Source organism: Coloeus monedula (assembly GCF_965178545.1).
Source record: "Coloeus monedula genome assembly, chromosome: 6".
Lineage (NCBI taxonomy): Eukaryota > Metazoa > Chordata > Aves > Passeriformes > Corvidae > Coloeus > Coloeus monedula.
In genome coordinates, this window is record NC_138786.1 from 20,826,498 (window position 1) to 20,853,823 (window position 27,326).

Here is a 27,326-nt window from a genome sequence, read left to right on the forward strand (position 1 = left end):
GGGACTGGAGTGAGGCTATTTTTGTTAGTTTATTTTTCTCATCTTTATATAGATACATGGTGTATTATGCATGATCTATTTATAGTATACATTACATTTAGTACAGTACATCAATATTATACTACATTTAATAATTTAAAACATGTCTTTTTAGGTATATAATATACTCTTTTATTTTTGCATTGAGTTTGTTATTTTTATAATTTATCTGAGACTATTACAACTGGACTGAGAATATATAGGAATCAGAAACATGCAGAGGTTAATATATTGTTCCTTTTCATTCACACCCTGTTTTCCATTGCTGTCTGAAAGCATTGTACAAGGAACCAAGAAATCCACTGTGGCCGTTCGTCACTGTCCTGGGTGTTTGGTGCTCTGACCTTCCTTTTCCCAGCAGTGCTGACTTGCCTTTCAGGACCATTTTGTTTCTATCCACACAAAGTCTAAATCCCTTCTGTGCCTAGAGGATCCAAAAGCACGCACTGATCACTGAGATGAATTTAAAGTATTCAGTCCCTGCATTTTATCTAGAAGGATGAGTATAGGCACATGCCTATATAAAGGACTTTTGCATGAAGAAACTCCAGCTCATGGAGTTGTTTCTAGGAGGTGAATCACACTGGAGGCACTTGCTTAGGCAAGTCTGAACTTCACACTATGAAGTTTATCACACCTGGGTGTGATACTGAAACTAGGAACACTTGTATGTGTCACTTTTCCCTGGCAGTACCTTCGCTCCTTAACACCCAGTTAGCAAAGGCCAAGGTCATACCTGGCTGAAACTATTCCTTTATTAAAGGCAGCAACAGAAACAAAGTTAAATCTTGGAGAGAAACAAGTCCGTGCATGCAGGAACACCAGAAATACAAATGCTAACTCAAGCATACTGTCGTGGGATTTAGCAGGCCAGTCTCCTGGACTTCACACCCTTCACCTGACACCTACTGTGCGAGCATGCAGTGAGAAGAGCAGCTGCTGCTAAAGACAGAAGGGAAAACCAGCAAGTTACTATTGCTGGTCTGTAGCAGGAGTCAGGACTCTGCACCTCAGGTGAGACAAGGAAAGGTTTGTATTGTTGCCTTTTTTCTTTTTTTTTTTTTCCCCCCCTCCAGTGTGTCAATTATCAGTTGTGTTTCAAGGAAGTCACATTCTGTCTGGAAGGGCTAAGAAACTGAAACCTCGCATTTATGGACAGTTTATCACAGGGATTTTAACAAGCTATCATTCCTGCTTCTAATCAGCTGAGAGAATGGAGGAGGGTTTGTTTTTCAAAATTGTCAGTATCCAACTGCTCTGTTTATGCCTTGTTCCCTTCACTTTTGAGGGGGATAAGTCTCAGGACAAAAGCCACCAGAAAACATGGCCTATACATCTGTTCTGCCCCAGGCCAGCCCCTGTCAGGTCAACCCTGCTGGTACCTCAGTGAGAAACTCTCAGATCTTTGGGACCATGGGTAGATCAGGGCTTTTCCCCTGCTTCATCAGCAGGTGACTGGCTGCAGTGACCATCTCCCCTAGCGTGGCAGAGCAGCCAGCTCCAGGAGGCAACAAAGAGCTGACTGGAACAAAGGAGCAGCATGAAATCACTAAACTCAGGAACATTCAGGGGCTGCATGGCCTCAGAGATCAGTCAGAGCACAAACCAAAAGGACTTAAAGAAGGCTCAGTGGCTGAGGCTGGGACTGCAGCTAATAAGGAAATTATTTTCCTGTCGCACAATCTCCTCCTTGCACACGGTTTCATGAATTTTCCTATTCCATCGGAGAGGAACACCCCCAGCCAAAACAAGCCTTTCAGAGCTATGAAACACAAGGGGTTGTTTCAGTGGAGCAAACAGGTTCAAAGAACATGATCACCAGATTAGGTAGTGGAGCAGGGCCCCAGCATTTGAGCAGAAAGATTATCTTCACAATGCTGTAGCTCAGTCTTTATCTGCTCTGCATTCAGCATGCACTAGCAAGGTAAATTCTTTTTTACAATTTTTTTATTTTAACAGAAAATTGCTGTCATTTAGTGGGATTAAGAAGTAGTAACAACAGTTCCACTTGGGATAAAACATGAGTGAGGAGGGACTCAACATAGGACCACTACTACAGAATCTTTCTGCTTCCGTGCAGACAAGAGGAAATGAAAAAAGGACAGGAGAAACAAGGACAGTTCTGGCTGGGGCTTTGGAGTTTTTTTATTGCTGTTGCAAACTGGAAAGGACTGCAGAACTAGCATGAACTCTTTACCCATTCTGAACCCTGACAAGCTTAAAATAGCTTAAAATGACTTAAGCACATACACACCTATGTGTTTAGAGATGTGCATATTTATCAAAGTGGTTAATTTAATTGTAAAAGGCTTAAAACCAGTAAAGGATAAAGACCCGAAGGCGACAGCTCCTGACATTTAGTACTTCAAGATTGTTAAGACTGTCAGGTTCTGTAAGAGTGGTGATGGGAAAACAGTCAACTCAGTCCAGTGTGGTCAAGCTGCCCCTTCCAGATGGAATGGGCAAAGGCTCAGTGGTGGCAAAGGATGAGGGTGAGACTGGTGCCAGTGAAATGTTTCCTTTGGTAAGTTTTTGTGCTAGCATAAAAATTTCCTATTTGAGCGGTATGAGACTTTTTGGGTTTTGGTTTTTTTTTTAATCCAAGATGAGTAACAGGCAGAATTCATCAGCCCTCTTACTCATTTCATCCAGACAGGCCTAGATTCCCTTCTCACCATTTTTGGTCCATTAACCTCCCCTTGTATTCCCTTGTATTTGCTGTATATGCCAATACCACACTCGACCCTTCTGGGGCTAATTCAGGAAGTTTTGTTGACTTCTGTAAATGCTGTCCTGGCACAGGCTAAATAGTCACAGCTCCTAATGAGAGACAGGACAGAAGAGCTGAAGTCTAGCACTGTGTGTTCCTCCCAGCACAGTGTAGTAAGGAATGGCATAGGGAGTTTTCTTTCCAGATGAACAGCTGGAGTGGTGGGCTCATGCTTTTTGGGGATGAGAAAGGCAGAAAAGCACCTGGTTTGGCACTAGTGGAGGATTTTAGCTAAAACAAACACATTCTTCTTGTGAAATCACTGCAATGAACTGGTATTTATCCAGGAAAATATCCAGTCAGAATATCCTGGTCCAGATGTAGTTTAGCCATTTTTTTTTCAGAAATGTACAGGTACATGTACGTTTGTATTTACATGGGTGTGAACATGCTCCTATACTGCTGCTCTTCTGCTTCTGGACTTTCCATTCCTGGGGCAGCTGCAAATGCCAGCTTCTTCTTCTTAAAAAAAGGTCATTATTACTCCATCTCATCAAAAGAAGATTTTAGTGCACTTAAAATGTGGACCATTAAAAATAGATTAACAGATAACCAATGTCTGAGCAGGCCTTTCTCTCCCTCACTCGTGGAACCTATTAGGACCACCTAGATGAAAGATAAAGTCATAATTAACTTGACATTAACTACACATTACTGCAATACCACTAAATTTACTCAGAAGAATCATAAGGTTTTGAATATCCCTTCCTGCAGATGCTATTAAAAAACAGAACCAGGCTGAGATAAATCGGAGACTGCAATAAAGCCCACACTTCTCTTACTGACAGAGGAACTCCCTCTGGTTTCTGATCTGAGTATCCTGCAACAAAGCTTCAGTCCATAGTTGCTTTTGTGACAAATAAAACAAACAAGCAGATGTGGCCAGAGAGGTGTGCAGCTTTTTTGAGTTACATCTTATTACAGGATGATTATGAGAACCCTTAGTTTATTATCATCATACAGCAGCTGTATCTTCTAGTAATGAATAAAACTATGAATACCCTTTAGAAATGTCAGAAGGTTTTTATCTTGAAATACATTCTTTGCCTTCTTGGTGCTCTATGATACCAGCCACCTCTGAAACCCACAAAACAGAGAAACTACCACAGCAGTCCTGTATCAATTAGTATTTCTGAATAGCCCTCCATATGAATAAAGATGCAACATGCAGTGCACAGTTTAATTAGTTTATTTTTTGAAGTTCTGTCAGAAATACAGCTGTGCATTAATTACAAAATATATTAAACTATCAATCAATACATCCAAGGGAACAGGAGTACTTTCTTTTTGTTCAAATGCAAACCAATACAAACCTTTAACATTGACACAGAATAATCTTTTGCATCCATCATCAATGTATTTGGTCTGCTGCCATCTCTAAGTAAGAACAGAAGGTCATCCTGCTTTCACTTCATTAGCAAGTTTAATCCCTTGATAGCAAACATGACCAGACATATCATGAGACCACTTAAAAACCAACTCTATACAATCTCACATTATCTGAGCTCCCACATATACATTACATACCAACATTTTTAGCAAAATAATTTTCCCTGCCCTGCAGGGGAACATTCAGAGGCAAAGAGATAACACGTTCATAATATATTATAATTGGAAAATTTGTGCCATAGCAGCTTTGCAAATACACATAATAAGAATCGGTGACTTAAAACATGTTAAAGACAACAGAAATTTGGAAGATAAAAGCAGCTAAGCCACTTTATAACCACCTTGAGATCTAGCAATGCTGCAAAGCATTAAGTTACCCCATTGCTGAACAAGTTATATGGGACGTGGGTTAAATCCCCATACTTCTTTGTATCTGTTTTAGAGACAACTCTGCAGACCTTTCTCCTTCCATTTAAATAGTTCTAGCAATTATACCTCAATCCACCATGGTAAAACAAGTTCTCAAAAGCAGAGATTTGGAGAAAGGGGAAAGAGGAAAATGAACTAGTATGTGAATAAATATTTTGTTAACATTTATAATCTTTTAATGACAGTAAGATTTAACTGACACTTAGCAAATTAGTTCTGAGAGTCTCTCATGTAATACTCTGACATTACAGTAATTGGACATCACTCAGCATTCTAGTTGGTAATATAAAAACACAAAACCAGTAGAACAGCAGCAGTGAATAAAGCATCCATATTACTATGGCCAGTACAGTATTATACATGCAGTAGCCTTCTGTTCCCTATTGGCTTGTGCTGTTGTACAATTTCAACCTGAATAATTTAAACCCTGCCACCAAAGGGAGTCTCCTCCTCAGAGGCAGAAGTACATCAGATCTAGCAGATAAGGCTCAAAGCAAAAATTGCATTCAGAATGCAAATTTTCAAAAGCAAAGAAAGTATTAATGCATTTAGTGGCTCTTGGGTATAAATTATTTGAACAGAGACTAAGGACATTTTTCTTATTGCTAGGGTTGAGGAAGGACCTGGAGCAGGAAGAAGCTCTCAAACAAGTGTTTCTTCTGACTGCTTCTCCCTCCTGCCCCCAAAAAACAAGAAAGGGAACAAAAGAGAATGTCAGTTTTTGAGCATCCTGAAAAAAACATGGATAGTAACACAGCTTGAAAATGGATTACACTGTACTCGTGTACAGTGCCTTCTGTGTAGAGTGGCTCTGTGCACTGCCATGGACATTGACAGCTCTTAGGTAAGAATGGCTGAACTACTGGGAGCGCTCCAAATGAAGACACTCCAGCACAATGCAGCTGAAAGGATGAGGCTATTCATTATAAAATCTACTTTGGTTTTAAAGCTGAGGTCTTTCCATAGTTTGAGTAATATATGCTCACCTGTCCCCTAATGACAGAGAATACACTAAAGTCACCAGCAACTAACTGCATTTACCATTAGCCAGGAAGTCCATGTTTCTGTAATGACAATACTCCATTGACCACAATCCCTCTTCCATCTAATAGGTTCTACTTGCAGAAGAAATTTTACTCAATCTGGATATGATGAACAAAGTGGTAGGTTGGGTCCTGGAACCTTTACCTCTCACGCAGGCAGGCAGAGTATCCTCCCAAACCACCGAAGTACAGCAGTCTTTCTTTAGTCTTGTACATATTAAGCAATGTGCCCTTTCCCCACTGGTATTGCTCTGATGAGGCCACACAGTTGGAACACTCTTCAGTATATCTTAAGCTGCAGTGTCTCAAGTCTTTAGGTTGTTTCACTAGCTTGGATAAATAATACACATAAGCTCATGCATGGCTTAATTCTTTCTTCAGTATGGGAATGTGTACTTAGGTTATGGGGTGAACAAAACGTTTTTCTTCCCTCCTTTTAAAGACAGATTCAGAACTCTATCAGCACCATGATAAGTTAAAATTTTTAGCACCAGTGAACCTGAACTATTCAGCTTTGACTGCTCAAAACTAACATTTACATGGCATACAATCAGTCAGTACAGAAAACAATAATACACACAGCATTAGGAACCTCATGAATCCTTGGCACAGTGAATCTAGTGTTTGATAAATGAGTAACTGTGGAAGCCAGATTCTCTTCCTAAAAGCAAACAGGATTACACTTTTTCCTCACACTGCCGAATTAGGCTTTCCTTACCGTCCAAATTGCTGAGTTGGCCCAACTCCTATTGTCTAAAGGGACAGGAAATACCCTCAGCAGTTGGATGCCAATATGGCCAGCAGCCCACGGAGAATTCATAGGGGATGACATGAGTTGTACATCATCCACAAATCCAAGAGATCACTTCAACAGATGCAGGTCAAAAGTTCAGATTTTGTACAAATTCAGGTTTCAACAACAGTAAAACAAATTCTGCATCACCCTCTCTGGTGCATCCCTTTACTCATGTGTCCACACAACCTGAAACATGTCCAGCACTAGGAGATTCCACCAGCACAAATGCTGAACTTTTGTATCTCTTGATGATTGTGGTTGACATTCTGGGCCTAGAGGACACACTTACAGAAAGATTTATCAAAATAAAGAGAATTAGGGAGGCACTTTCAGACCACATTACAAATATTTCTTCAGTGAATGCAGCTCACAGTCATTTAAGCCTTCTCCAAAGCACTACCTCATGTCTTTTGGAAATACCAGCATCAACTCTGCATCAACTCTACATCAACATGCAACTTCCTGAAGGAGGAAAGGGTCAAAGCATACCTGAACCCTTGGTGACATGAACAAAGTCCTAACCCTAACTTCAAACTTCAAGAGAGACATAGCCAATGCAAAATTCTACATAAGTCAATACAGAAACTCTCTCAACTTTCCCAAGCTCTGTGAAAAAAAAAAAAAGAAAAAATTCCTCATCTTTATTAATTTTGCTACTTCCTTCCAACAGCATCTATTTCAAGGCACTGAGGTGAAGACTTACAGATCTATTTGATATGACTGAAGTTTTACCAAACCGAGATGCACAGGTTCTACAATAGGATTTTCCTGTAGGCAGTTAAGTTTTGATTAACACTTCATTTAGTTAGCTTGCTACAGAAGTAGCTTATTATTTCAGGAGAGAACCTTACCAAATATTTAAGCATATGACCTCATAGAGAAAAAAATATACCAGCAACAGCAAAGTTCCATTCAGGTGAAGATCAACTATGTTGGCAACACAGCCTTTGTGGAAAATGAAGCACAAGAAGATCACTTTTGTGATCTGTGTGGAACAGCATGAGTAAGGCTCCATTTCCCTGGTTAGGACTTGCAGGCTACATGGCTCCATCCGTACTGCGGGCCTGGAAGCCTTCTCTGCGGACACTGTTCAAGTCCAGGCGCGTTAGAACCTCGCAGCGCACCAGGAGCGTGTCATCCTTGATGAAGGTTCTCTGTTTCAAGTTCTGCAGGTGCATGAAAGTCACATAACCAAAACCTTTGGGATTGCGGTGAATTGTCGGTCTCTGGAAAGCCAGTAGCTCTGGCTTGGCTTCCATCACCTCTTCATGGTTCTGCCTTTCTGGCCCTTCTGATTGATCCAAAATAGAAAGTCGTATGGTGCCTTGGAAAGGCCAGGGCAGGTGGCTGTCATATTCCCCTTGCATCGTGTGGACGAACAGAGAGATAAAATTAGCGCAGCGCTGAGCATTTGGTAACTGGATATGCAGGCGCAAGCACAGCTTGTAGCCAGGCTTCCCCGTATAGAAGCCAGGACTGTGCATCACTACAGGCCTCTCTTCTTCCTGGGCTTTCTGCAGTCCACTGAAGTTCTCAATCTTCCAGATATAAATACCATTACATTGCTGTGCCTCCATTTCAGTAATCTTTCCCTCCAAGCTTCGGATAGTACGTTTGAGTTCTGCCATGTGAGTGTTCTGAGTCTCCATTTTAGCAATGAGTTCCCTGATTTGGTGATCTTGTCTTACCAGACGACCTTCCAACTGCTGAATAGTTTCCTTGAAGTTTTCAACTTCTGGATTGCAGTCATATGCAGCATGTGACACATGTGAGAAGAGGGCAGGCTCGAAGGGTAGGCCATTGATGAAGGGTACAGGATTTGCAGCAGTGACACTAATGTTCTGGAAACTCTGAGCCATCATTCTCATGTGAACCTGAGTGAACTCCTGCATATGTCGTGCCAGTTCATTCCTTTGCATCTAGGATTTAAGAGATATGGCATTAGGAACACATCAAACATCTGCAATCACAGATGTGATTAAACGTGGCTCTGAAGAAAATCAAACAAGTAGTTGCTTTTGTCATGTGAGAAAAACTGCAGTGTGAATCAAGGACAAGGTGTGACAATAGGACACTACCAATGGAGAGCTCCAAATTTACGATCACTGTTAGGAAAAATGAAAAAAGAAGTTCAAATACCAGTGGACAAATTGCACAATCTTTTAGGTTGGAAAAGACCTTTAAGATCATTGTGTCTTTGCCCTGATGTTGATAGAGCTGGGGTTCAACAAAAGTGTATATATGAGGTGGTTTCAGCGTGGAATTGTTAACTTGTGAACTTAACATAGAACTGACATAAATGACTGCAATATAAATCAGATATGTACATTATTGTTTTTGTTGGCTTGGGACTTTGAGATGTCACAAAAATATTCCTGATAGAATATTTATCATTAGTAATAGCATATTGTATTGTTGCATAATTCTATGTGATATTTAATAAGGGAGCCTTTGATTGTATTTTTACAGAAGCTGTAGCATCTCCAGGAAAACAACAAAATTTAAATTCTCCAGAAGAATCTGAGAACAGCTTCTTATTAAAGGCCAGACCCGCACTTCAAATGGAAGCAATTTTGAGTAAAAGACAGCAAGTATTTCAGTAGTACATACAATGAGAAATAGGAACAGTGTATTTCAAACTGTGCACCTGAAAATAAAAACAAGATATGAAGAAATATGGAGTATTTTATACTGAAAACACTCTTGTCAAATATTCCAAAGGCAAGCACTAGGTGTTTATTCAGGGTCACCTTCTTGTTAATGAGCATTCATGATAAAAAAATTCAGGTTTTGTAGGAGTGATCATTTCCCTATGAAACCATCATTAATTATGGTGTACACTTTCAGTAACATTGTTCAACTCAAAATAAAGACATGGTGAAAGACTGATAGTGATAAATATATTTAGAATTTTTCCTGTGTTCTGAATCAGCACTTTACTCCCTTCACTGATTTCCTAAAATGCTTCACAGTACCAAATGGTGTATGAAAACTGATGTGCAAATGAAAGGCAAAGACCCATTTTTACAAAGAGGTATTAAAAAACAAGAAATAAGAGTATCTAGATTAATAATTTTAGAATTTAATAAAATTGATTTTCTTTGTGGAACTCTAGGACTTCTAAGTGTATTTGGCCACAGCTTTGGAAGAAATGCTAGAAGCTACTTTATTGACAAGAAGGCTGAGAAAACATGAAATAATAAAAGCAAGGTCATCAAGCAAATTGTTCACAGAGCTTTTTCAATTTGAAAAGGCAATTTTGAAATGCAATGTATCAACATGTAGGTTTCAGAATTAAGATACCTCAAAACAAAAAAACCTACAACCACAAATCATTGAAGATTTTGGGTTGGTGAATGAGACAAGAATAGGAGAACACATTAAAGAACCAATAGACAAAATCATGCAGAAGGTCTGCAATCCATGGTACTGATAGAAGGCTTACCTTTTCAGGACACCCAAAGGCACTGTAAAAACATGGTACCGGGGCAGTAGGACAATCATTGTCATAATGGTTAGGCATCTAAAACAAATCAGATTTGATATTACTTCTTCATCAAGAGTATTCTCTTATAACATCCAAAAATGATACAGCTGGATGGATTCTGAAGACATACCTGAAGTCAGATCAGCTTATACCTACATAATTTCTTAAAGGAATATGGAAGTTTGGAACAAAAATGTTAGCTGATGATAAAAATTCTACATCCTAGTTGTATGTACTGTAGCAATTCATTGACTTTGTTCTTACGTTAGGCCTCAGAAAGCATTCAGGTTTCCTTGCTAGACCAAACACCTTTTGTTTCCAGCCTACCCTCCAGCCAGATCGTGTCCGTTTCCTTCCCTTCTGAAGGGCTACTTGCACATACTTATTGTGTCTCTCTTCAATTGTTTTTGTGGTCCCTGTTTTCCAGATCCAGATCAGTCATCTCACTGCTCTGGATCCTCCCTATCCACCCTCCCTCAAAAGCATGACAACTTCAGTTGATGCCTTACAAGCCCTAAAGAGAGCAAAGGGGAGTTGTGTGTTTCACAGGCAGAATCCCTGTTTATATAACCCCAGGTGTTTGCCTTGTTTCAATATCATCATGAAGCACAACACAAGGCTAATACAGGTCAGCTATTATTGAGAATGTTTAGCATTCTCTGTTCCCCACTTCTGCAGTTCATTACCTGACAACAGACCTTTCCAATTGTCATTACTAAGCTCAATTCTGTTTTTCAGGACTTTAAAAGATCATTCTTTATTTTAACCCAGGCCATCAACACAGTTGCCATCCCAAATTAAATAAATCAACAATTACCATTTTCCTGCCAATGAAGTTAATACTGAATAGGTGAAATAATAATGGCTATTACAATAGTAATGGACAAGCAGAATTCCAGCCAGCATCTGCAGTTTGATAGTGAATTTACTTATAGGTACTTTCCAACAGTGGCTTTCAAGTACAAATGCTCTCCCCATCTGCCCAAATCAAAGCCTCTTCTTGTAATGTCAGTCATAACCACTGGCAGTTGTTGGTATTTTTTAAGTTCCATCCAAGATCAAAGACATGCAGCATGGCCCCTGTCAAGAAGCAGTACAGCTGAACAATGTGATGTGCAGCCAAAATCCTACAGGGGTTTGCCAGGCTGCAACTGGAAGCTGGAGCAGCATTTAAGGGAGGATCACACCTGCGCTGGACATTTTCAGAGAGAGGCAGGCAGCACTTTATTAGCTAGCAGACAAACTGCATCTCCAAGTTTAACTTCAGATTAAAGAAGCAATGTAAATATGAAACATCTGACTCAGAATAAACACAGAAAAAGGGAGTCTCTTACCTGCTCTCTGATGAGCACCGTGTTGCAATATTCACAAAATACGTTGGCAAGTGGGCAGGTTTGGTCATGAAGCTTAGTGATCAAACAGAAAAAAGAAAGGGGAGAAAGCATCAGTAAGGTTACCCAATTTAAGAAAGGGCTAATCACCCTTGATCAGACATTAGATTTTTATTTATATTCCAAATTTTGCATTTAGCTGTATGCAACTGTGAAACAAAAACAATCCCTTTACCCTGAACAGTATGTTTTCTATTTCCTGGACTTACACAAGAGATTCATAAAGTTGGAGCTACTTTATTTCCTAAAGCTCTTATGCTCCAAAGAAGTCTGAATTTAACCAGAAGTTCCTAAAATTCACATTCAATTGTACTGGAGCTATATGAAAGCTTTTTTTGTTTGTTTTTTATTTGTATTGGTGGACTATATTAAGTATGTTTGATTGACAATTTACAATATTAATATCATGACATTTAATAGTCCTTGAGATAGAACACATCCATACGGAGATAAAGAAATGGTAACAGCAAAAGGAAAGTATTATCCTCAGTATCACCCAAGTGAAAAAAGCAGAGCCAGGAAAAGAATTCAGAAATTATCTTGGTCTTGTGTGGTAGCAGATATCCCCAAAAGATTTCTCTCCTGATACATCCTCTCTCCCAGGCATAAAATCTGCAAATGTAAATACTGTTTTTTGTATTCCACTGGCAGTAGATATTGGCCAGTCTGATGGTAAGGTCAGAAATCAATGGTTCTTACACAAGTCTCCTCACATCACATGGTTCTCAGTAAGTTTGTATTTAAGGACAATCTCTCCCCAGCTTTTGCCTGTTCTAGGCTCATGTCCTGAGTTTGTAGCTTCTCAGCTGTGCAGCAGCACAAAGAGCTCTTCTACACCAAAACCTTTCAGTTGTTTGGTTTTTTTTAACTGCTGTTGCCTTTCCAAGCAAACCCATGTGAATGCAGGTTGACAAACTGAAGACTCCTGCTAAGTACCTCTTTATCTTCATAGGCCATAGATGTGGCACAATTTGGGCAACACACTTGGCGCCTTGGACACTCCTGGGTCATGTGCTCCTTCAGATGGTTCTTCGGGAAGGTTCCTTGGCACTGTGGGCATTCCACAGTGGAAAAATCACACTGCAGCTGGTGGTCCTGCAGGAGGGCAGAAGAGGGATTTGATACTTCAAATAAGAACCATCATCTTATCCGTTTTCAAGAGAAAGCACAGTGCAAGACAAACAAATCACGATCTTTCCTTCGTGCAAGGAAATCCTTATACACTTATGCTGACTCTACCAACAGCCTGTTACTGTCCCATTTCTAAGGTCAGGGTTTCATGTATTCAGAGCTTTAAGAAAGCTCTCAGTAAAAATTTAGTTTTATATTTATCCTTATAACTGCATATATTATTTTCCAAAACAATTATTTCAACTCATATATGTAGCTACTTCAAGAGACTATTAAACTGACTTTAAGAAACTTGTGTGAATACAGACATAGCTGACGTACTCTGTCTGTACATGTGAAGTACAGACATAGCTGATTAAAAGACATGAATGATCTCAACAAAAAGCTGCATTAGTACAATTGTCATGCACTATGATGTTCACTTGAGAATCACATAACTACAATTAAATACTCATCAAAAAACAAATATGTGTAGCTATAATCTTGAAAGAAAAATGCACTGAATCAGCATAAATGAGTACCAGGTGACCGCCTATTTAAGTAATTTGGAATTTTTACTTCTCTGTGAAAACAAGGTTCTGTATTTTCAAAACTAATTCTCACCTCTAAGTGCCTGAGCTCCATCTTCATACTGCAGCCCTTGTTGGGACACTTAACCATTAATGAAAGGATTTCCCGTTTGGCGAAGTTGTCAGGAAAAAGTTGATTTTCAAGCAGAATTTCATTGTCTACAGGACATTTGTGACCTGCATCTCTACAATGCAGAAAAGCAAGGAAAGATATTCCAGTATTACCAACAGATCTCCAAGCCCTTAAATTTAAAGTATTTTTACACCAGCAAGACATTAGTTGCCAAATAATAACACAGTAAGAAGATCTTTGGAAACAATGGTATTTATGTGGCAATGACCAGAAAATATGGAAGGTATTTCAGAAAAATTGAAAACACAGTTTCACTGGAGGTGGCATGACTGGGTTTGCAGCACTTTTCAAACTCAAACACACTTTATTTGTACAAATGCCATGTTAAGTACTCTGGAAACAAACTTGAGGAATATGTAAATACACTAAGAACTTAAGAGACCTGTTTCTGTAAGTACTTCATACAGCTCAAACATCAAAGAACATTTCACATACTCCTGCAAAAGAATTCTTCAAACTTTCTTGGACCTCCTCTCATTTCTTCTCATTTTATAAACAGCCAAGGTAATCACAGCTGAGAAAAAAAGCAAAATTGTCTTTTTTTCCAGTTTCACTTCATCTGTTTGGCATTACATCACACACTGCTCAGTTTGCTGGTTTTGTTATACAGCCGTTTGATCAGCTGGTCATCCTTCAATTTGATTATACAGCAAACAGGGTGAAAAACTCCAGACACAAAAATTATTAGTAACTATGAAAATTACGCTGGATTTGGAACTGGGTGTGGCATCTGAAACCATTTTAACAGCCAACAGACTGGAAGTCAGTGCTAACTGGCGAAGGTTTGGAATCTGATGGAACATGAACACATGCAACCTGCACAAGATAACTAACAGCCTGTTCCAGTTCATCAGGTTTTGTCTACCTGCATTTATATACAAAAATCATTAGAAATGGAGTAAAAAAGGGGATCATCTCCATCAAATTTTCCACTATCAGCTAATTCTTAAATCAGTAGGCCAACATATTGATTCACAATTAAGTAATGCAGTTAAAGAAGCATAAGGTATCAAAGCTCCTGAGTGCTAACGGAAACAGCAATAAAATGGAAAAATACATGGGGTGGAAAAATGTCAGAGAGCACTTGTGGTGCAAGGATCAAAGGCCAGATCATTGTCATTGTCTGCAAGCAGGAGGGGAAGTAGAACCTAGTGGGCTGTGGAGACCAGGAGGGAATTTATGTTCTTTGTTGGAAAAGGAAATAATCGCTCAGCAACTCCATCAGCAATGCTGCTAGAGGAAGTGGAGGTAAAGTTATGACTTCAAATAGAAGCAATGAACTTCCTTTCACAGCTTTTGCTTGCAGAGCAAGCTCACCATATGCCTGAGTCATACTCCTAAACAAGTGGAAGAAAGAAAACAACTTAGCTTGCCTTGCTTCAGAGCTCCCTGAGCTATGATCAGTGTGATCTTTGTCACAAGCCAGAATTGTTCCCTCACTTCACAACCTACAGGAAAGCAGTTTTCACAGGTATAACTTGGTTACAAAAACCCTGTTTAGTGGAGTATAGAGATAGCTCAGTAGGACTGCTGATAAGACAGCAGCTTTATTTCTACAAAGAAAAGCTAAACATGAATGAGAGCAGCCAACAACAAGTTAATTTGAAATAAGGATTATCAAGTCTCCAGTTTATATAACTAGCAAATAAAGGGCAAAATAAGAATGAACTGCAATTTTCCAAAGTAGGAAAGTGTAGTAAGGAAAAAGCAATAACCCATTGTAGGATATTAAACAGGCTTCAAATCTATTTACAAGGATCAGGATTGTGTCTAAAACATTTCTTAGATCCATCTACAAAGATGTTGCTATACATTTCCTGTGACAGAACTGAGTTTTTGCACCTCGATTCTAACTTAACATTACAGTGAAGGCTTTCCTATGCTGGAATTATTTATCACACTGCACTCTGCCATTTGCAACAGCACCTGGGAAACAGTGGCCATCTGCTACAAAGTACAATGAATATTGTTATAATTTTCCTTGAGATTAAAATACAGGTATCAAGAGTAAAGCCAGAATAACTTTGAAAGAAAAGCCTGCTCCGTGATTTTAACAAGTGAGCTGTTTAGCTGAAAAGCTGAGACAGTTGGTAGAGACTTTAAATGCAGCCATGCCAGATGTTGGATGAACTGCCAGCACCCAAAGATTGCCCTGCTGCCCCTTGCTACCTCACAACTCTGCTTTTCCAATAAACAGAGGTTCTGATATTTGGCAAGCTCTACTACAAACCCTAAGTCAGCTTTGCCTTAAAATATAGGAGAAGACTGGAGTGAAATTGAGTTAGCTATAGCACCTGAAGTTAGTTCTTCTAAAATTTCCAATAATGTATTTTGTTGACCAGTAATGTTTGTAAACTCATTTGTAGTTACTTAGGTAGATAAGCTTCTCCCCTTCCATGACTTATAGCACTTCAAGGCACTTCAGACAGCTTTCTTTAAAAAGCTGCCAAGACTTTCTGGGAGGCAGACATTTACTGTGATCAAATCTCATCTAATCATGTCCTTCACAGTGCAAGATAGAAGAGCCCAGTTTTTAAAAGGTTTTCAGTTTTTTTTTCTAGTACAGCCACAACTTCTTCAACATGAACAACTAAATTCTTTGTGGAAGTCACAAGAAGCAATTACTCAAAAAAATACTTGTCCATCCTTCATCATTTTAAATCCTTAATCTCTGTGTTCACTTGAGCTAAGACACTGGGGAAATGAGGAATAAAGAGAAGCAATTTTTTCTGATCAAATGAAGGCTGTGACAATCACTTAGTGAAAAAAACAGTACTTAGAGAATGTAAAGTATCACTTTCCATTTTCATTTTAGTTCTGTAGAAGCTTCTCAATATCTCAATCAATCTGGTACTGTACACAGTACATACTGCAAATCGATACTGTACTGGAGACACTACATAATCCAAATCAATAGCTTGATCCATGGATACCAATTAAGCCCGCAGTTCAGCCCTTCAGGGATTCTGAGAGGTCTGGCACTTCAAGCTGTCCTCCCTGCTTTCACAAGCATTCACTAAAACTGTCCTCCAAAGACAGAGTTCAGTGGGGAATGAGGGAAAACTTTTACTCTCAATGAAACATCTGAAATATTACACTGACGATCTACAGTCTTGAAGGAAAAAATGCTTTCCACTTTGTTCAGTATCTACTGCAACAGTCATCACTATTCATAGAGAAGCAGTATAAAAGAAGCAAAAGCTTCTGGTCATTGAAAACTGTTTGCAAACCTAAAACTGAGCAGAGGAAATGTTCTGTTAATTTAAAAAGGAAGAGAAACCATTTCCCATGCCTGGGGTTTAAGAAGGAAGTTTCTCTACCCGTTCTGAGCTTGGGTTCACCGCAGTTTCTCACCCAGTATTGCTGTAAATTCTAACCAATGACTCTAACTGTACAGCTCACCAGCAGAAACATAAAGATTAAAAAAGAAGATCACCATAGCTCTTAAAAGATGTGAAAGACTGGAAATGAGACACCCATTTTTGGTAATTTTGAGTAATTTACCCCTCAGTTTTTAACCTAAGAATTCTGTTGTCTTTGCTGAGTAGACATTTCTAAAGCTCACTATGTTTAAGTACTAATTTACCTTCAGAATTTATAGACATCATAATCCTACGAGAAGGTTTAAAGACTTATTATCTTTCTCACAGAAATCCCCAAGTTAAAGAGGAGTATAAAACTGCTACTGCCAACAAACAGAGCAAGCTCATACAAAACAAGTAAGGAATTCCAAAATTAAATGGTCTTTATCTGTACAACTGCCTTGTAATGCATACAAGCATGCATGTAATTACGAACATTAACCTCTTGAAAGACTTCGGGTTGGAATGTGCAAAGCAAAGGCCAGAAAGTGAAGCCAGCTCCTTGTGCCAAGGGAACTGGATTACAGTCAAAGCTGACAGTTCCAGGTTTAGGGTTTTTTGCCTTCTTCCAGGCACCTGAATAAGATGAATACCATTGAGTGATGCAGTTGGGTAAAGCCTGATGTACTTTGCTCACAGAAATAGGAAGACAATGAACAAGGCAAGGGACTAAGCGAGCAGGGGATCTCATGGTATAGTTAATGGAGAACTGAATATCTCTCAGCAGCTTCTGCAGAATCAATTCTCAGGGGGGAACACTGGTGGTGTTCTGCATTTTCTGGATCTGTTTCTCAGAAATATTAATGAAACTGATGCTAACAAGAACTGTGCTGTAAATACACACAAATTTCTGTGCTGTCTAGAAAGAACTGATATTGTAAGTAGGAAATGCAAACCTAAATTTGTCTTTTCATTCTCAGCTCCAACATTTCATTCCTTGTTCCAAAAGGAATGCCATGACAAAATACAGCAGCATATGCTACAACAGTGACAGAACCACAGCATTGTTCAGATAGAAAAGATCATTAAGTAGAACCTTTGACTGATCACCACCTTGTCACCTAGAGCATGGCATGAAGTGCCACACAGAATTGTTTCCTGAACACCACCAGGGATGGTGACTCAATCACCCCTCTGGGCAGCCCATTCCAATGCTCGACAACCCCTTCCATGGAGAAATTCTTCCAGAGAATTTATGTAGCAGAAACGACAGAGAAGCCCACAAAACACACAAAATACTGTATTCAGAGAACATCATTGCTGGCACTCTATTCATTTAGTGAGCTACAAATGATGGAAAGTGAAGAAAAAGAAATGGAATAGAACTATGGAAAAATGGTATGAAAAACCAATCAAGAAAGCACTGTCCATTTTGCATGCTGAAAAGAAATACCAGGGAAAAACTCAGTAACATTGAACACAGTTTAATGATCTCTACACAGAAGTGTGCAAAGTAAGGTTGACAATGAGACAATTCTCGATATGGGTCACACAAAATTGAATATATAAATTCCTACCAAAGTGACATTTGAGCTAAGTGAGCAATTGCTAAGAAAAAAAAAATTGGGCTTATGCTGAGAAGGAAAAATCCTACAGCGTAATATTTATCAACGTAATCCAACACTAACTTATGACTTCATTCCAGGTTTAAGGGAAGTACTCTCTACAAGGTACTCTATGCCCTTTCTTGCTCTTTCAGTCATCCATTTTTATAAGCCCAGCCTGCTCTTGCCTTTGTATCTTATTCCTGCTCCCTCATATGCCACCTCTCTCAGTGCTTTGCTCAAGACTATTCCCTCATCACATTCTCTCTTCCAGCTCAACAAGGAAGCACCTAATTTCAAGTGAAGAACTGAAAGCATGAATTACCTTATCTGCACCAAGAAATCAGATTGTCTGCAGTTTCCTGTAGTTATCAAGAGAAACAATCATAGGCAAAAGACAGGTTTTATAATCTTGGGCTGGAAATGGAATTTATTTGGGGGATTTGTCTACTTTTTTTTTTTTCAATTAATATTTGAAGTTTAATAAATTTTTAGATTCATAACCTGAGTAAATTTGTAAAAAATGGCAAAATATCTAAAGCTTATAAAACTTCCAAATTTGTGACATTCTGGCCATATACAGTATTTATCAGAAAGCATCTTAAATGAATCATAAATTTCCAGAGTTCTATTAGCACTCACTGGTAATGCACCTTGGGCAGCTCTATGCAGTTTAGATTGACCTTTAGATTGAACTGCTCTGGTACATGAACTTCTTCTTCAAAGCAGCTTCCCTAACTGTTCCTTTACCTGATTGATTTGACAATGCAGCCTTTGCAGAAACGGTGGCCACACGGGGTCTGCACTGCTTCCCGGAGAGCCATCAGACAGATCGGACACTCATATTTACTTTCCAGGGGCGGATCGAACTCCACGTCGTATCCTTGTGTTTCCTCTGAGAAAGAGCTGGGCGGGTTGCCAGCGCTGCTGCCGACGCTGGAGCTCTCCTCCTTGGCTCCCGCGCTGCAGGCGCTGGCCATGGCTGCGCAGCAGCCGCTGTCCCCGTCTCGGGCTCCACAGCTGCTGTCACTGTGCAGCAAGCTCATGGCAGCTGATCGAGGGCTACACAGGAGTGCGCTGCAACAGGGCAAAAAGATGCATTAATTTAAAATATTTCGAGACCCTCCCTCCCAGGCAAGAACAAAATTTATTTCCGACCAGAAACACTAGAACAGAGTTACAGATTTGGTTTTACTCAAAATCACTGGTTTTGTTTTGTCCCCTTATCTTTTTTTACTTATCTTGTGATGTGTAGGAAAGGACACTGCATCCTGTCAGCATAGTTCGTAATCTTTTTCATCTGACTATCTGATTTCTGTAAAAAGAGGAATCCTCTTTGTCCTTGCTATGCCTACTGAAGATGTTTCTTTATCCCTTCTGTATTATTTACTTCTAAGGCATTCAGATAGATTTTGCACAAAAAAATGCTGTCCAGAATCAAGTTTTATTGGAGGGCAACAGCTCGATTCCATATTTTCCTTGCAGTGTATGTATGTTAGTTAGCATTTTCTGTATAGAGCAATTCACAATATAGATTTCAAATCAACTTAGTTGCAGGACCACAAATAAAATAGAAGTCCAAGTACCTAAACCAAGTAGCTGTTGTGCTGTAAATGAAATTCAAATATACAGCACTGCTGATAACATTTTAGAACTGCCAGTAGGACTTTAAATTGAGTAAGAAGCTACACATGAGATAAGGATAATAATTCCACAGCTCAAAAGCTATCTACAAATTGCTAGTACTCAAACAGAGCTCTTGCTCTCCTTTCCCTCTTCCAGGCTAGCTGGCAGGGAGGACAAGGGACATGATTGTAAGAACAGAAGATAAAAGTCGCCTTTCCCTAAGAGTGGTGGATGGCATACTAAAGCCTGCGTTTACAACACTCCTCCAAAGCAGGGTGAACTCATAGGTATGAAATAAAAAAGTGCTGGTATCCCCAAACAGATTGCTAGTGTTTCTACACTGAATGAGAGAACCTTAAAAAAAGGTCTTAACAACAAATACAAATTCTAAAGACCAAGAAACCTTCCCCTCCCTTGCTTTTTTAACAGTTACAATAATTTTCTTAGAATCCTACTGTGGTTAGTTTTCTATGAATGGCATTTCTTTGAAAAACACAGATTATCACCAGGTGCAAGGCAGTATGAGTAGTCTGAAGGTTAGGGAGCCAGGCATGCAAAACAAGCCCAATAAGCCTGGATTTGATAATCTTTTGCACAGCAGTACAGGCAAAAGTCTCTTGCAGTGTTCACCTAACAAATTCCCTGTAATACCATTATGTCATTTAAAATATATTAAGGATGGAAATCCAATCAAGAGATGAATTGTAAGAATTGTTTATCTGCATCACTACTGCAGATGCTGGGGGCAGCAGAATGAATAAGGTTACCTTGACCACAAGCTCACAAAACTGAAAATTTTCTTGCCTATATCAGAATCTGCATATCACAAGTCATTTTTACAAAATGTTCATGGATAGGAGGAAGACATATGGGTAGTTTTATCTGGGTACTTATTTTACAACACTTGAAGATCACATCAAAAGAAATACTAATCACACAAGGCCTCAACTAGCATTTATGGGAAATACATTTTGGACACATAAAACATCACAGAAATGTGCTTTAGGCCATCCACATGATAAACAACTGGCAATACTGCCCATGTTAACACTCTATGAGCTATTTTTTTCCAGCTATCCAGAGTAAAAAAAAGAGGCAGATCTATCTAAACAAAAACAAAGTTACCATATTTTGGTTAGATATAGTTAGAATAATCAAAACTGAACTTTTATTCTGTTGTATAAATACATGACTTTCCATCTTGTTGCGGTATGCAAAGGTATGAGAAGTATCTGAAGAGCAGCATTCTTGACATTTCCAAAATACCATTAAGGTACAGAGCCTCAAAGCACAGGATGACAGTTCTGAATTGTACTGAACCTGTCAGCAATGCTCACTTTCTGCAGAAATAACTCTAGAGCAGAGCTGTCTGGAACTGCACCCAAAGTGCTGCTCACTTCCACTCCTGTTTTCCACCCCAATGTATTGTTCCTATACTTTATCTACCACAACTGGCTTTATAACTGGGGCTCCTAAACACAACATCAATACAAACTAAACACTAAGAATGCTCTCCGCAGCTGCTCCAGCCATAGTCCAGACACGACCAGTTTAATCCCACAAAAGGACCAGCTCCCCCAATGACTTAGAATGGACGCAGAAGAATCAATGCTTAGAAAGATGCTCTATGACAGAGATCTTTGTTTTAGACTGCCATCAGTAGCTCTCTTCTCTCTGCAGAAAAAACCCAGCTTGTTTCCACTGTTAACTAACACAACTTATTTAACAATTGCTGCAGAGGATGATCAGTCCACGGGCCACATCTCATGAAAAACTACAGGAACTAAATTGGGTCAATGGAGTGAGAATGTTGGTATGCAAGATATTAGAATCCACAGGCCAGCCTAGGACTGAAAAATTCACATTACTGTAAGCCACAGGGGTATATTTAGTGAGACTAAGAAAGGGAAGAGGAACATACATCCCTTTAGCAATGTCACAATGGAATTCAGGAAATCACAAGAAGAAATATAGAACAGCTTTACTCAAATTCAGCTGTCACATTAATTGCAAAGAAGTGTGTGACTCTGCTCTTGGGCTGTTCCTAGGAAAAAAATCCCATACTATTTAAAATACTGTTCTTATAAAAGAAGAAACCAGGATCTGACTCGGTATAATCTCACTAGTTGAACACTTTGTAGGCTTAAGTGCTGTGCAAGCAGTGTTCTCCTTGCCCATTTGAATTGTTCCTACAGACATAGCAGGTAGGTATATTCAGTTTACAGAAACAAAACTCCCTTACCAGAGTCAGTTTAATGAATGAGTCAGTGCAATCAGTCAACATCCCAGTCTCACACAAAAAGCCCCTTATTCAGTGATACATTCCACTCCTACATGGAGCTTTTTATCTGTATATGACCAAATGGTTCACAAAAAAAGAAGTGCAAGTATCTTTTTAAATTGGGAAATTCAGGCACAAAGAGGCAACTTAAACAAGGTGATTAAGAGCCAGATTTTAAACTCTGTTCCTGTTTTACCTAAGATAAGATGAAATGGATAAGAGTAGGAGGAATCCTATCTCTGAGCAAAATCCTCCTTCTTCCACACACATTTTAGGTGTGGGGCAAGGTACAATTTTCCAAATCAAAATCCACACTGCTGTTACTCAGACAATTAACTAAGGCCTTATTATTTCACCATAGTTTAAACAAATTTCTCTATCAGTTTAAACTCCTGTACTAGTAATTAGATCTGTTTCTTGTGGAAGTTACTTTACCCTCCCAGACTGCAACATAGGTTTAATCTTTTTGGACAGAGCAGTGCTAGGACAAAAACAGCTACAGAAAAGTGTACTTTGAGTGGTATTGACAGGTCTTTTCCCCAATAAAGATAGACAGTCCGTGAGCCTACTGTAGCAGTTTTTCACCTTCCTCTCCTGGGGAATTAAAAAAATGCTTAGGCTGGAAAAGGATGGATTTTAACACCCTAACTAGGATATATCCCAAAATTCAAATCAAGTTGCTACCCTTTCTTTTTGACTGTGAAACAGATTTCCAGTGAAATAAAAGTTAAGATCTCCTAAAAACCACATCAGTTTTTCTTCTTACTGATAAGAGCTGCTATTCTTCCTCTGTGCTGAACAAAACTGAGTCAAATGCAAGTACAACAATATCCAAATAATAATTTAAAATATCTTGTGTACACCACAGCCTTGTGAACTTATCCTTTTTAAAAATGTTAGTCGTTTAATATATTAAACAGTTTTCTAGACTGCTCTCTATACCTTTTTTTTCCCACAACATCCAGCTTTCAGATCCAGGAACAACTGCAAGTAAACTGGATCGTTACATGGTAATTCTTGCTTTTGCTAGTGTGAAGTTTCTCAAGCAGAGAAAGTCTTAAACTATGTTTGGTAATGTACCTGAAATGGCCTTTTCTAGAGCTAGGAAGTGCTGTCAGATCTGCTGACTCTGGAGATAATGGGCTTTAGCTTGGGCACAGAGGTATCCAGGCCTTGGGCTGGCAAAAGTTGATTTCGCTCTCCAAGGCAGCAGCTGTATTGCTTGCCAACAGAAAGGAAGGTGCTTTCCACGCCAAATGGTAATGGACAGAACTTGTTTGATAATTACCTGTGCTGCAGAAGTCTGGGAATGCCCTAAGGATGAAACTTTCACGCCCCAGAAAAGACAGTTAAGACTACAGGAGTCCCCATCCCACTTCTCCAACTTTAAACCATAATGAAACCTTTCTTCACTAAGTAACCTGTGCTCTGTTGCTATTTACACTGCTACATTACAAAGTGATTAGGCTGATGCGAGATAGCACAGTCAGCCCAGAAGAGTCAACTCCTGCAAGAATAATGGACCTTACAAATAATGTACCTTATGATAGATAAAACCTATTTCAAACCAGAATTTAAACTGCCCATATTTTAAGTTAATGCATGCAACAAAGCTCAGTACTCTGATTTTTCGAGTCCCATAGTATAATGAAGCTTAGGTAGGACTTCTATAGATTTTTGAGCGCCAAACTCCTCTAAATCAAAAAAAATCACTGGTACCAGAAAATATCTTCAGATTGCCTGTAAAACCCCACTATCCTATTAAGAGTATTAGGGAGGAAGTAAAAGTAGGCATTGTATACTATTTACAATGAAATATGAAATGATATTTTCAAGCATGTGTCAAACTTAAGGAACACTGTGCAGGGAAGTATCAGCTGCTATAAGAGAAAAATTTTATTATGAATCAGGAAGTACTTAAAACAATTAATTTCCACATGACCTTTCCTGGAAAATTGACACTGACTACCCATATAAATAAGGAATCAATAGAGAGAACTATTCCAAATCCTTTTTCTTACTCAAAGTCCACAAATATAATTAATTTGCTTGCAGCCTGGCCAGGACACACCCACCAAGGCAAATGCCTTTAGCACTGCATCGACAGCAAAACTGGCCAAACTTTTCTCTTTTCTTCATCTGCCTTGCTTATGCAGGTATAGATTTCTGGGTCATGAGACTGACAGACCAGTGGAGTGACTTTGGATAATTTGTTTATGGAGTAATACTTGCAAAACCTATTCCCAGGCACATTAATCCATGGTCTACTGATAACTGATAAGCACCATGTGTTTCCACTATGAGGTTTGTAGCTATCATCACTATAGCCTCTTCCAGGCAGAACACATGAAATTATGCTAATGCCTTTTAATTAATACTTATAAAACACTTTCATTTCAAAGCTATCAAATGGCTAGACAAGCTGAAGCAATAGGAGATTCAGGCAGAACTTGTAACTGCGAAAACTAAATTCTGGTTTCTTGTAAAACTCTACAAGCATGTTGCTAATACTCTGTTGAGATACGAACTTTCTTTTTTGCTAATAGCAGTAACTGTTAAGACATCCAGGTCTTTAGGATGACCACCATACTCACACCATTTTAACATGTCAACTTGAAGACTTGAAAGAAAAATTTTTGTTTGAGGCAAACACAATCAAACAACATTCAGAGCTCATTAGACTATCAAGAGCTCCTGACTAGAGCAGAGCAGCCCTTGGGGGTTTCTGAAGTTTTCCAGGTGATTTCTCTTTATTTGTAAAGAATGCTGTCAGGCTTTAATCACATAAGTATTTTCATGCTAGAATGTTACTTAGGAGACTAGATGGTGGCACACTCACAGTTACATTCATATTTTATCCTACTTAAGTATGTTGAAACAAATTTAATTTTAGTGAGCAGTGGAAGCATACTATAGTCTATTTAACACCAAGATACTCCATGGATTTTTCCATAACAAAAAACAAACCAAAGCCAAAATTCCCTGAAACTTTCTTCAATTTATCAACTTTTAGACAGAATTTACTGGGAACTGTTCAGAATAACAAATACAAGGACAGCACTGTTAGTGAGAAGAACAGTACCGTTTAACTCTTTACTTTGGCAGGGACTCTGGCTTCTGTTCTCCCTTTGCACACTGAGAATACATTGAGATATGCATTATGTCTTTCTATACCTCTCAGTAGATATACAGGGCATGTAAGATGCTGCCCTAGTGGGGACAAAGTAAACACCCATAAAGCACTTCAAAAACAGGCAGGAAGAGGTATGGCTGTGAACTAATGTAATTTCTGCAAGGCACAGTCTCCAGGCTACATTCAATTCCCATCCACCTCTACAGGCATGAGGCTTGTATGTGGCATTAATAGAACGATCTGAGATCCTGGGAAAGCAAACAATGAATTAAACACACTCATTTTGAAGCAATTAAAACATTTCTCCTTTTCACTCCACCTTACATTTACTTTTATTTTCTTTCTGACACACTTTATGCCCGGAATCTTTTATGGTCAGTTTTCACGGTCTGGAGCTAAAACTTTTTTTTTTTTTTACATCTACTTAGCTGATCTGTGCTACTGAGATACAAAAGTTACTCTTGACATAGTAAACTCATGGAAGTTCAAGGGGTAAAGAAAAGCATGTACGTTCACCTCAGGTATTTTTTCATGCTGAAGTTCTGTCAGCATAGGTACCTACTGTGTGCCTTGTCTTTTGAAATACAGCAGCACTTTTTAAACATAGAAAGCAGTATTGCAGTGTGGCAGTACTACAAAACTTAAAAAGCCATTTATGTCCTGACAAGTTCTCATTCAACAGAGTCTGACTGAGATCCATAAATGCTCACCTGGGAAAAGCTGAATGTACTGTGGAATATGCAAAAGAATTATGCCCAGAGTGATACCACAAAAATAATCCAAGTGCTTTTATCAGCATACTTCGGTGACTTTTTCCCTCCTTCTTTTACTAGAAGCACAAATTTTACAGCTTTTTCATTCTACAGGAAGACAAAGCAGTTTGCTTGCAAGTCTTTTAACAGTTGGTGAACACACCGCAAAACGCACCCGAAGTTTCAAATCAATACTTTATTAATCACTCAGTAGTATCTAAGACACCACAAAATCCACATAGCTGAGGTGTAGCGCTGCAGAAAGCGTCAGAGGCAAACATGGGAGCATACTTTCGGCAAGCTTTAACAACTAGGTCTAAGGGATATAATTAGAACATTTTCCTCCCACCTACAGCTGAGATTTCCGTTTAAGTACGAAAAGACTCAGCGTGACCTGAGCCAGACGAAATTGATGGAAATTACTACCGAAGTTATAATTCATTACTCGTGTTAATAAAGTTACAATAAATATTAAATACTGCCAGTCTCTACTAGAAAATAAGAGCTACAGGGTTTAGAAACAGTAACACTCTTGCAAATTACTCTTTAACTTGTTCTCGGAGCATTCACCGAGTATCTCCATTTCACAGTGGGAAACACAGAGTTCAAGAGGAAACAAGTTCAGCTGATGTGCTCGAGACAAGCTGCACCACAGCTCGAGAGCCACCCGCTGCTCACGCTCCTCCCGCTGTCCGATGGCACCCCCGGGGCAGAGGCAGGACAAAGTCACTCCAGCCGGGCTCCCACCCGGCAGGCCAGCCAGCGTGACTGCGAGCCCCGGGCCGAGCGGCACGGCCGGGCTCGGCCCCGCGCCACGGTTTCAATTCCGGAGCAGCGCAGGCCGGCGCGCCCCAGCCCCATCAGCGCCCTGCCCCAGCGCGGGCCGCCCTTCCCGGCAACACCGGCCCGGCCCGGCCGAGCCCCGAGCCCCGAGCTGGAGGCAGGGGCCGCAGAGCTCCGCGGGGCCGGGCAGGAGGCGGCTTCGCTGCCCAGCCGGCAGCCCCGGCCCAGGGGAAAAACGCTCCGCGCCGGGCGCCGCCACCCGCCTGCAGCGGCCCGCGCCGGCCGGGCCCTCACTCGCAGAATGCGGCCGGGCCCTCGCTCCCCGGGTCCGGCCGGCCGGGCCCGCCGCAGCCCCCATCCTCCCGGCCGCCCCCCGCGTTCCGCCGGACTCACCGCGACCCGCGGCCGCTCCCCGCTCGCCGCCGCTTCCGCTTCTCCTCGGGAAGCGCCGGAGCCACGTCTCGGACGGAGCGCCCTCTGCCGCCGCGGAGGGGCAGCGCCGCCGGGGCGGGGCGGGCTGGCAGAGCCGCGGGAGCTGCGGCGCCGGTGTGACTGTCGCCCCTCCGCAGCGTGCACAGCAGTGTCGCCACCTGTGGCTGTGGCAGCGCTGGGCTGGTGTTCGCTCCGCGCTGCTGATGCTTTTGTGACGAGCCACCAGGATGCGCTCC

General features: G+C 40.2%; 1 protein-coding gene across 1 annotated transcript; it reads right to left on the reverse strand.

Annotated features, from left to right (window-relative positions):
• Window positions 1-285: 285 nt before the first annotated feature.
• TRAF6 (TNF receptor associated factor 6) lies at window positions 286-27,097 on the reverse strand. Its single transcript, XM_082284003.1, has 7 exons — window positions 27,052-27,097; window positions 18,834-19,160; window positions 13,079-13,229; window positions 12,281-12,439; window positions 11,288-11,359; window positions 9,912-9,989; window positions 286-8,385 (listed from the first exon to the last, which is right to left on the reverse strand). Exons 2-7 carry the CDS (start codon window positions 19,127-19,129, stop codon window positions 7,504-7,506), a joined length of 1,638 nt encoding a protein of 545 aa, XP_082140129.1. The 5' UTR covers window positions 19,130-19,160; window positions 27,052-27,097; the 3' UTR covers window positions 286-7,503.
• Between the last annotated feature and the right edge of the window lie 229 nt (window positions 27,098-27,326).